At 42.4% G+C, this 10,822-nt stretch overlaps 1 protein-coding gene across 1 annotated transcript in view; it reads right to left on the bottom strand.

Moving 5' to 3' along the window:
• Nucleotides 1-486: 486 nt before the first annotated feature.
• SLC34A2 (solute carrier family 34 member 2) overlaps nt 487-10,822 on the bottom strand; it is a 64,041-nt gene continuing 53,705 nt past the window's right edge. The window contains exons 9-15 of the mRNA XM_075149293.1: nt 10,262-10,457; nt 9,418-9,513; nt 6,949-7,069; nt 6,044-6,211; nt 4,540-4,656; nt 4,328-4,452; nt 487-2,702 (exon numbers count right to left, since the gene is read on the bottom strand). Coding sequence (XP_075005394.1) covers nt 2,127-2,702; nt 4,328-4,452; nt 4,540-4,656; nt 6,044-6,211; nt 6,949-7,069; nt 9,418-9,513; nt 10,262-10,457 — 1,399 coding nt within the window. The 3' untranslated portion in view covers nt 487-2,126. The remainder of the gene's footprint in view (nt 2,703-4,327; nt 4,453-4,539; nt 4,657-6,043; nt 6,212-6,948; nt 7,070-9,417; nt 9,514-10,261; nt 10,458-10,822) is intronic.

Below are 10,822 nucleotides of genomic sequence, written 5' to 3'. Positions count from 1 at the left end.
CTGTTTCAATGGGTGGTCAATGGAAACTTGAGATAACCTGGAAAGAATTCTGGATATTTTTCTCATATTTTTCCCAAAGAAACAGAGCATGGGAAACGCATGCTGGGATTTAAAGAAACAGATTCTGAAAGCATCCAGGATTGTGAGAATAAAAGGAAGAAGGATTATTGAAGATATCAAAATTCCACTTTAAAAATGAGATGCTGACAAAATTCTGTTTCAACTATAGGAAGGACAAGGAAAATAATTTTTAAAATAATAGCTTGGCATAACTCTGCTCTCTGCTACTAAACCCCAAAAGAGCAGAACTATACCAAAACTGATTCTAAGCATTTTGTCACTGGCTCACAATTGCAGAAACAGTTGGAATCTCAGTGTGAATGCAATTTGCAAACACATTTTCAGCAACATTAAATGTTCCAGCCAGTTTAAATGTCAGTTTAAAAAAGTAAATGAAAACAATTTTCACTTCTAAAATGTACGTATTCGACCTACTGAATTCCAGAGCTCTGCAGAAAACAAACAACTATTCAGAAGTAAATGTGTTGTAGCAGCACTGAGCGGCTACATTAAACTAAGGGTTTTCTCAGCATTTCCATTACAAATTTAATCTACACTTTAGCCATGTAAACTGGCTTTAAATGACACTTGGCCTACACTCAGCCACTTGATTTTTTTTTAACGTTAGTGGTTGGACTTCAGATATTATCCCATACTCGCTAATATCTAAGCTAGTGAAGGCCAGCAGAAGTACTCAGTGCATCTTTGAAATGTTCTTTTTCTGGCATTGATATTATGCCTTTTGTCAGCCCATGATTCAGAGCAGCCTCACGAGCATTTACTAAAACATCAGTAACGGTAAGATTTGAGCACAAGCAGCTTCCCCCCAAGTGCTACACTATCTATGGATTGACTACACATGGCAGCGACTACACTACTCACAGATTTTATTTGGGATTTGGATTGCTATATACAATTGCCAGTAAAATTCACATTATTTCCAAGGTGGTTCAGAGCACAAAGTGATGGTGCAGAGCGAACACTCCTTTCTCTCCAGTAAACATTACCATATGTCCCGCGCTAGCCATAATCTGCTCTCGGTTCCCTCTTTTGTAGCTCTAAAGCCAGTCTCCACCGCTACTCGGAAAGGTCATTTTGTGGCTCAGCCAAACGGAGCCACAGTTGCACACAGATCTCCTGGCGTCAGCCCAGGCTTGGGTGGCTGTCTCCCCCCCCCCACTGGCCACTTGTTCTCCCTCCTGCACCATTCCTCTGATTGTGGGGTTACATGGCGAACAGGATCGGAGAGGACCGTTTAGAGAGAGGAATGGCCACGCAACCACATCCTGAGTCCATCAAGCCCTTTGGTAGCCACCCTGTGTCTCCAAACCCAGTGCTTAACCTTCAGCAGGCAGAGGCATCAGCAATTACTTTTATGGCCCTTAGTGTAAGATAATAAAAGACTGTAAATCCTGTCCCCAGTGTTAAAGTAGACAGCGGGCTCAAAAGGGGCTTATGCACACCCTTATGCCAGAGTAAGACTCCCAGAGATTCTGAAGGGTGTCCCAGCATTTTGTTTTCCTTCACACACATGGAATAGATTTTGTCCCTATAGGGAAAACCACTATTTTCCGTTCTGACCACTTCAAACAGGTCAATGAAAACATTAGGATTCTCTTTTTTGTTTTCCTTTTCTTTTTTTCAATTTCCAGAGTTTTTTAGGTATTATAAAGTAACTTCTGCTGAATAAGCAGAAAGGGTGTTCTACAAGTGCATTGATTGTTTGTTTGTTTTTTAATTAAGTTTGAATCGATCACCACTCCTTTCATCTCTCTCTTCATGGGACTACATTAGGATTTCTTTTGTTTGTTACCGATAGCATTGGATGAAGGTACCGCATAGTAGATTGTCTGTAAGCAAATCTGTCATTAGCTTTTCAACTGATCAACCTAGATTTTCTAGGGCCTCTGTCAAGCTTGTTTGACTCCATTCCTTGATGAGTGATATATCACTGGCTGCAGGAACCTAACAAAATGTTCACTTTATCCTCAGTGCATTGTCCAAGGTGGTTTTCTAGAGCCTGACTGTCCTATGCTGTATCTCTGCTAATATGGGTTGATCCGCTACTATAAGGCTGTGTTGTTTGTGCCTGTTTTTTCAACACAAGCTGCAGCTGGTGCCCTTCTTCCACCTCTTTCTTCATCAGCCATTGCAATGGTGTTTTCATAAACCTCCATAGTTTTTAGCTGCTTGTCTTTGGCACCCTCCTGTTCTGCATTGACTTTGCAGCACTTGCAGAAGCCGCAGCAGTGTTTCCCACAAAAGGAGAGCGAAGACATAATTACGTTGTCCCAGGGCTCTAGGGAGTGCATCCAGATGGGTAGGAAATCCCAATTTTGGAGCTTCTCAGGCAGTGAATGTGGTCGCTTCGACTGCATAACATTAATTACAATCACAGCAATAAAAAGAGCAAACAGGGGAAGGCAAACACCCAAAAGGATGGGCCAGCCTGCCAGTGACAGACCAAATACAAACAAAGGCAAAAGAAAGAAGCACACGAGAAGATAAAATATAGCAAACCATCTGTACTGGGCTGTCACATTTCCCAAGGTCTTGCACATGCGGATTGGCAGCCGGGTAAAAGGTAGTGGGTAAAACAGAATAATCCCAGAGATGTTGAAGAAAAAGTGGCACAAGGCAATCTGAAAGCAAAAACATTTGAGAAGTTCATTAACTAAAACGCCTTTAAATGCTCGTACTCAGATGATAATAATTTCCAGTGGCACTAAGCCTCCACAGTTTCCCTTCCCTTGCGTCCCACTGTTTTTTCTTGTCTCTCACGCCATTTCACTGCAAGGCCTTTCCCAGCACAAAGCAAGGACCCAGCGATAACCTCATGCATTGTGAAGATCACTGCCTACAAACAGGGAACAGGATTTGGAAACAAGGCATGCCTGAAGGGGATGACATATCTCCCCGCAGATGGAGAAGTCTTAAAATGCAGCTTTCAACTGCAAGAAATGGAGTCCGTCAGAAATAAAGCTGACAAACCAAACAGCTATCAGGAAACAGTCCTGTTGTTAGTAAGGCATGAGAACTACCCGAGAACTGTTCATTATTGGGTTCTGCATCCATAAGTTTTCAATTAAAAGGATGGGAAGTGTAAATTAGGCTATTGAGAAATTGCTAATTGTACAAACCTGGATTTTCCAAAAATTAGCTAAAAGTTTATAGGGCACTAAGGAGATTCCTGGAATGTGACTTTGTCTGGGTCTTTTATAATAATTTGATTCACATTCTTCAAAATTGTTTTTTAAAAAAATAAGCGTGAAGACACACTTACTTGCTAAAGCTTTCAGAAGTCGCGTAGACAGAATAAGCATATACTGAACAAAACAGTACATTCCCTGCTCACCTTATCTTATTTTCATTCTGTAACTGTTATCCGTCGAAAGTGAACATGAAAGTACACGGGTTTATTTTTAAAGTACGTTATAAAAACAGCAAGTTATCACGAAATCTGAGCTTGGTCAAGATAGTATCTTCTCATGATTACATCTATTCTATCATGCCTGAGGACAATAAAATGAGTTCTGTAATTTTCTTAATTTATTGTGGCTAGTAAAAAACAGTCATCCTATTCACAAAGGAAACTTCATTATCTTTTCACTCTTTGATGTAGCGGGTTCATTCAAATGTTATCTTCTGTCAGGAATGTTCCTTACCGGGTGGTAAATGGGAGCCCAAAGCCAGGCTGCCTACTTTTCAAATAGTCTGAGGCAACAAGGAATTCAATAAAACCCACCCAGATTAGATTTACAATGAGAAAATAGATGTCATAATGCTCACTGAAACCTCAGGTAGGTAGACAGCTTGCTATCTTACGGGTTGTGCAGCCTTCACTTAGGTTATGGAAGTCCCTACACACTGCATGAACAGAGTTAGGGTCCTGAGGAGGGAACTTATGGAAATTAGTAACCCTCACAGGGGACTACCTAAAAGGGCTGTCAGAGACGTGGGCACTGAATTCTAAGCTGCAGAGACCCCACGCTTGGGGGTCAAGTGGCCAACCCTGTCTCAGTTTTGAATTAATTCAATCAGGTCAAGCCTAATTTATGAAAGCAAGATTTTACTATATATCGACATTCTGAGAATGCTTATTAAAAGCTTTTTGCTCTAGAAGTTGAAATTAATGAGCTGCCATTAATAACTCAAAATCAAGCATGACATCCATGGCATATTTGCATCAAAGCCAATTTTGTCAGGTTTTTCTTCAGAAAAGTTGCAACTTCTAAATGAAGTCAAGGAAGCATTGGTTTATACTGACCTGTAATGAATATTTTAATGTACTCCCTGGACTTGCTAAAGCTGCAAGTATAGCTGTTGTGGTTGTGCCAATGTTAGCTCCTAAGGTAAGGGGATAAGAGCGCTCAATGCTTATAACGCCAATGCCTAGGAGAAAAGAAACAGGATTGAGTGGTTTCAGAATGATGGAGAAGATAAAACATGGGGATAAAGAATACAGTATTGACAACTTACCAACAAGGGGTGTAATAGCAGATGTGAAAACAGAACTACTTTGGACAATGAAGGTCATACCAGCCCCTGCGAGCATAGCCAGGTATCCAGCTAGCCAAGTAAAAGGAAATGGGAAATCTAAAAAAACAGAGGGAGAACATTGTCTTTAGTATAACAGAATGCTCTATGTAACAGTAACACAGCAGTGAAAAGACTATTAAGCATTTCAATTTTAGATACACTGTTTGCATTTTTTCTCTTACATGACGATTTTGTGTCAGAGTCGGTTCTACTACTCTAATTTACCCTGTTCGCTGTGCTCCTTCTCCAGCCTTCCACCACTGGATACATTTTGAGATGGATACTAGACTAGGCAGATATTTGTCCTGACCCAGGGTAGCATTTATGTTGTAATACAGTTGGGTACCAGAAATGTTTCCACAGAGGTCGACACAACACTTTCTAGTTGTCTTGAGTGCCTTGGGTTTGGCAACCAGGCACCCACTGCATGGATCGGATCTTCAGAAAGCTCTGAAGACCATCCTGAGAAAATCAGGTTGTTTGTTCTAACTAGTTTCAAGCAGATCACCTCCTAAAAATTCACTTGTTAACTCTTGCAAAGAAAAGCTAATCACACTGAGCAGAGAAACTAGGCACAATGGTCACCTGTATTCTACAGATTTATGAGAGAGCCAAGAAGTCAGGAATTACTCAGTCAGGAAGACACAGAGGAACAGAGTAAATCACAAATGAACAGTAACTGGCAGCTGATTACTTTCTACCCTTTTTTTTTTTGATTTGGGCAGTGTTCTTTGCCCAGGAGAAGAGAAGACAACATGGGGACCACTTTGTTGCCTTCCCCATTTCTGTGAACCCTCTCTTCAACCACAACCAGAGACATGCCAGGATTGCTTTTCTCTGCTACGGGTTCTAACTTCTCCATTCAAGGGAGGATGAAGAAAAAGCAGCCAAGTGAAAAATAAAAACATTTGCACTCAATGGATCCAGGCTGAAAAAACACCTGGAGAACACAGCGAAAGACAGCAAGTACCACTATTCAGGGCTGCCTTATCCTACTGAAGAGACGGTTAAGGAGTGGAACAGGGCAAGCAAAGGGAATTAGATCATTAGTCACCACAACTTTTTTTCAACTTACTTTAGAAGAAACATGCAGGCTCTGTGCCAGAGCAGGCAATCTCAATCTCAGCACTTCAGCACTGTCTTTTGAGGATGGGAACATTACATTTCTAACAGCTAATGATTATACATCAAGAAACAGAGCCTGGACTTTGGTTTCTGTTGCTGTTAATCTGCTGCAGTTCACAAGCAAGCTGTTCGCCAATAGATTTTTAAAAGAAAGAAAATAACATACTGAGGAGAAAAAATGTTTTGGGGTGGCGATTTTGGTTTAATACTGTTTTCTTTAAACTATTCTGTAATATCTGCCAGAACAGGAGATATCAATAAATGTGCTCAGTGTCCTTGTCGTTCCCAAAAGCAATCTTCAGGAAAAGCAGATAATTACCAGTGTTGATTGTCTTCTTGATGACGCTCGCCACTTGTCCTTTAAGCACAGAGTTTAATAGCTTAACGATCATCACCAAACAGGAGCACAGAACAAGCAGGGACAAAGCCAGAAGGATGAGACCGATGGCAAGATCAGGCAGGTCTGCATCTGCAAAGAGGTGCCGGCCTGAAAAAGAAAAGGAAAATGAATTGGCCTAGCTACATTTTTGCTTCTGATCCCAAGCTCAGCTCTGGTTTTCATACATGCCCCTAAGAAAATGGAACCAAGGCACACACAGCTTGAGGGGGTGATGCAAGGAGTGAAAACGCCACCTCCCTTGGTCCACAAAAGCCATGTCTAAGAGGGGCTCTGGTGTGGACATGCTTATAAATGATTCTATGATTCTATGATTATAAAATACACAGCGGGCACCCCTGCGGGGCAGGAGGGAGCTGGGTGACCATGTGCAAGGGAGAGGAGTACAACGGTGTGAGGATATTTTGGTGTGCTCCGAGCCGGATGGTGGGTCGGCTCTTCCCAGAGGTGGCTGCGTGCCTGAGAAGGGCTGCGTCCCTGAAGGGCACACATAGGGATGGAGATATCCAAGCAACCATTACAGCAAAGTAACTGTAGCTCAAGTCACCTGAATAGCGAGGGTGACACGATACTGAAGACCTCAGTTACTGATATCAGGGAGCATGGAAGGAGATCCATCCGCAGCCAGATACCATGGTGATGCTGGTAACTCCAGCTGTATAGCTATAACAGAGCACGGGCTGCTCTGACTGCACCTGCAGTAGTGCCTTGTGTCCATATACAGGCGAGTGCCTCTCGATATACCTCTGAAATGGTCTGTAATCACCATTAGAAAGCTGTATACACTTGTAAAGATATTACCAAAGGAGAAATATTCTGCTACTTACATTTACTGATATATTCTGTTTCAGTTACATTCTTGATGGTCCATGTCAAATTTCCTTCAGTCCAGCAAAGGTCAGGAGATGTGCAGTTTTCTGAAGGTGGAATTGTGACATTCTGCAGTGTCTAAAGATTGCCAGACAAAGCAGATACTTCAGTCACCTACAAGCCTTCAATAAGAGCTCATGCAAAGTTCGAGGTTTTTACTGCAACCAAGTGTTCCTCAACTAAAGGCGGATTTGTAAGCTGGAGTGTAAGCTGGCACCAAATTAATGACAAGGCAAAATTTCTTGCATTCTTAAGATAAATGGTTGTGCTCTTACTCAAGTCAATCAATACAACGTTTAAAGATTAAAATATCCACTAAACCTTCCTCATTGTAATAACCATAGCACCAAGTCATCAGTAGCTTAAGAACCTTAACTACTGATGTCAGGGTTTGTGGAAAGAGGTTCATGTTGGGCTGCAGCTGGGGCACAGTGGCATTCCTTTTCCAGCCAGTGCTGCAGCTTCCCTGGGTCAAAGAAAGACCACTTTACTGTCATGTGAACTGCAATTAATGGTCTGGTGAGTATTGCACAGGACTGTGATTCAGAATACTACAATACTAGTGCAGCCTCTGTTGCTGGATGAGCACAAGCTGCTCATGCTGCCTTTCTGTGCCTCAGTTTTCCTACCTGTAGAAATAGAGGTGCTACGATTACTTTCTTTTTTAAAGCTCAAATGCTATCTAAGAGCTAGTTACTAGCACTATGATTAGCATTAATATTACTGAGCTGAACCTGAATTTCTATTTATACTGCAATAAAACCTTCCTTATAAGAGCTCCTAGCCCAGACCTATTGCATTCTGACTCTAGGTCCATAAGTCCTTTCGCAGATTAAGGAACAGTTTGCTGACTGATCTCTAAGTCCCTACAACAGCAGCTAACAGCCAAATGGACTCTTAACCACACTGCTAAACAGGAGGTATCTTTAAGACGTGTTTGAGTGATTCTTTTCCGCAGAAACAGGGAAAGAGAAATCATATTTTCTTGCTGGGCACTGCCTGCAGACACCCACATTCGCATTCCCCCTCCAGCCGATGCAGGCGGGCAAAGCCGGGGGTGGATCCAGTGCCCCCACGTCTCCAGGCATCTGAGTTTCAAAGCAGCTGCATTAGATCAAAATGTTTATCCATATGTTTTGCTTTAAACATATGGGGTCTGCATGTATTTACCCCTGCCATAAGTCTGTTTAATCATTTTTGCCAGAAATGAGTTTAACTCACTAGGAATGTAAATCATTTAAATGACCTTCCTCTTCCCCCATCAAGTTCAAGACAAGCTCGTAGGGGTTTCATGTGCTTTTGTAATTTCACTATATGCTTGGGCAGTAGTTACACAGCCAAAATATAGACAAACAGAAAAAATTGTGTATATGGAAATGTAACAGCCAGCTTACACTTTCCGTGCAGTTGCTTGTCTTCTAAGAGTGGAAGGACTGTAGGACTCGGGGGCTCAGACCTCACTGAGAGCTAGGCTGTGCCTGCCTGGGCAGTGCGGCGAAGGGGTGGCCGAGTGGGGGCTGGGGGCCTGGAAGCAGTACAGCTGCCTAAGCATCGTCCTCCCCTGAGATGAAACACCCAGCTCCTCAGCAGCGTAACCTGAGCAGAGTTTCACATGAGCACAGCTCTGCTCCCTAGCTAGCGTTTCACCGGCCATCCAGACTGTCATTCAATAGGAGCTGGGCTCTTCTAAAAACCAGCTCTTAATTTTAACCTCCGCTGCGTGTCCTTAAGTATCTGCTGCCTCAGGACTTCAGGAATTATTTTTCTATACATATTGTATTCTACTATACAAGTAGCCTAATAGTCTAATTAGAGATCCAAGGGATATTTAATGCTCTAATTGTTAGTTAGCTGAACAACGCAAACCAAACACTCAGCTCCACAGTTTACCAAAATACTCATTGGTGTCAATCCTTCAAGCTGTAGTGTTGCTTGGGTGAAGAACAACGGGACATAGCCCCAGAGAGGCTTTCTCCAAGGGCGGTTTTCCAAGAAAGCTGCAAATAACCAGCTGCCACCAGATCACCCTAACACACGTAAGGCTAAAGCTGGTTAGATCAATAGATAAATGGTGGGCAAAAAGATATTTTCTTTGGCCTATATTGCAGATTTTTTCCACTTTAAGGGAGTTGGAGCTTGAAGGCATTTGGATGTGAGGGGAGTAAAAGGCTTGGCTCCAAACCACCAGTTCTGATAAGCAAGGGCCCGCATGGTACCGAAAGCAACCAGGTCAAGCTCACCACTGGTATGACATCCTTGGTTTAAGTGGAGCAAAAACTACATTAAATTGTTTTCATTCTTTTTCTGCTGCAAAAAACCCACTCATTTAAAAATCTAGTTTCACAATCCTGTGATAAGGAGTGTCAGCTACAGATCACTAATATATTTCTTGAGGAACTTGACAATGAATTTAGCATGATACTCACCACATTGGCTTCAGTTACACACCAAACCTTTACCAGGCTTTTGTTTTTTGCTGATTCATCATTTGTAGCAATTGCATTTATTACTGATTTATCAAGCTTTAAAAAAAAAAAAAGGAAGGAAAAAAAAAGGATTATTCCAATTTGCATCACACACTTCCGTTCAGCTTTACTCAAATAACTCCCTTTGGAAGCTCAGACATGTAAAGCCTGAGCCACGTAAATGACCATCTCTAATGCTGGAGCTGCTGCCCAACAGGTAGGAGGGGGTTTACTCCCCAAAAAAGGTACAACTCTATGCGCACACACACTGTGCCTCATTCTCCCCAAATCACCCTCCACCTCATCTCACCCTTCCTGTTTAAACAACTACACTGAGACAACTGCCTAAATGTGTTTACTTGTCATTTTAGGAGCTGTGCACATCCCTCTGGCCTCCATCTGCCCCTCCAGACGTGTGCGAGTTTCCCATAATTTCTGTGTCATCTATGCAGGTCCTATGCAGATCTTCTGGATGTGCTAGGTTGTCTCAGCTAGTACTATCTGCCAATGTCTAGGCAACAGGCTGCCATCCCATCCATCCCACGTGTCTGCATTTGTCCTCACCTGCCTTCCCAGTCCTCCTAGCTAGATCTATCATCATTAAGGTGAAATGTGGGGGAAATAGAAACAGGAAATACAGAGCTGGGGCTTTATGAAATGTGAATAAAAAGAAGAATCCATCTGCTAATGAGCTTTACCCCGAGGACACAAAGAAGTGAATGGGAGCCCCCCTCATATTCAGAGCATTTTAATTAGCTGTGACTGACCCAAGTAAGCAGCTTCCTTGAATAGAGAAAGAGCTTACCTCAATGATGAGCTTTGTAAAGGGGTCTGTGATAGCTTTTAGTAGCTCAGGGGCATCCTCACCACTTTCAAGATGAAAGGACTCAACTATAGCATTGGTGAGATGGTAAAGATAGCCAGAAATAACTTCAATGGGCAACAGCGCAAACACAGCGAGCCAGTTAAAGAAATCATGGATTGTTGCCCCAGCAAAGGCCCTGCAAGAAGAAATTAAAAAACAGAGCTGCTTTTAATTAAACAACATGCGCACAACATCAATTAAATATGAAATCATAGAGGTGGGGATGAAGCCCATTTCAAGATGAGAATCATTTCATTTCTGGGGTCACAGGAGAGGGCTACTTTGCTCTAGAGTGCTAAGTTGTCTCCACATCATTGACCGAGTGAAAGAGCCAGGGAGGTGAGTGAAACAAGACAAACTAGAAAAGGCAAAAGTGATCCTTAACACGAGGCTGCCAAGAGTACTTGTCTGAAGAAAGAAGTGGCTGTGCAGCCTACATTTGTTTTGCCTCTCACCCATTTTTGGTACATTTTTAATCCTCAGCAGGCGTTGCCTCTGGGA

This window comes from Calonectris borealis, chromosome 4, assembly GCF_964195595.1.
Source record: "Calonectris borealis chromosome 4, bCalBor7.hap1.2, whole genome shotgun sequence".
Lineage (NCBI taxonomy): Eukaryota > Metazoa > Chordata > Aves > Procellariiformes > Procellariidae > Calonectris > Calonectris borealis.
The sequence above is the reverse complement of the archived record's forward strand: the minus strand, read 5'-3'. Positions and strand labels throughout refer to the sequence as shown.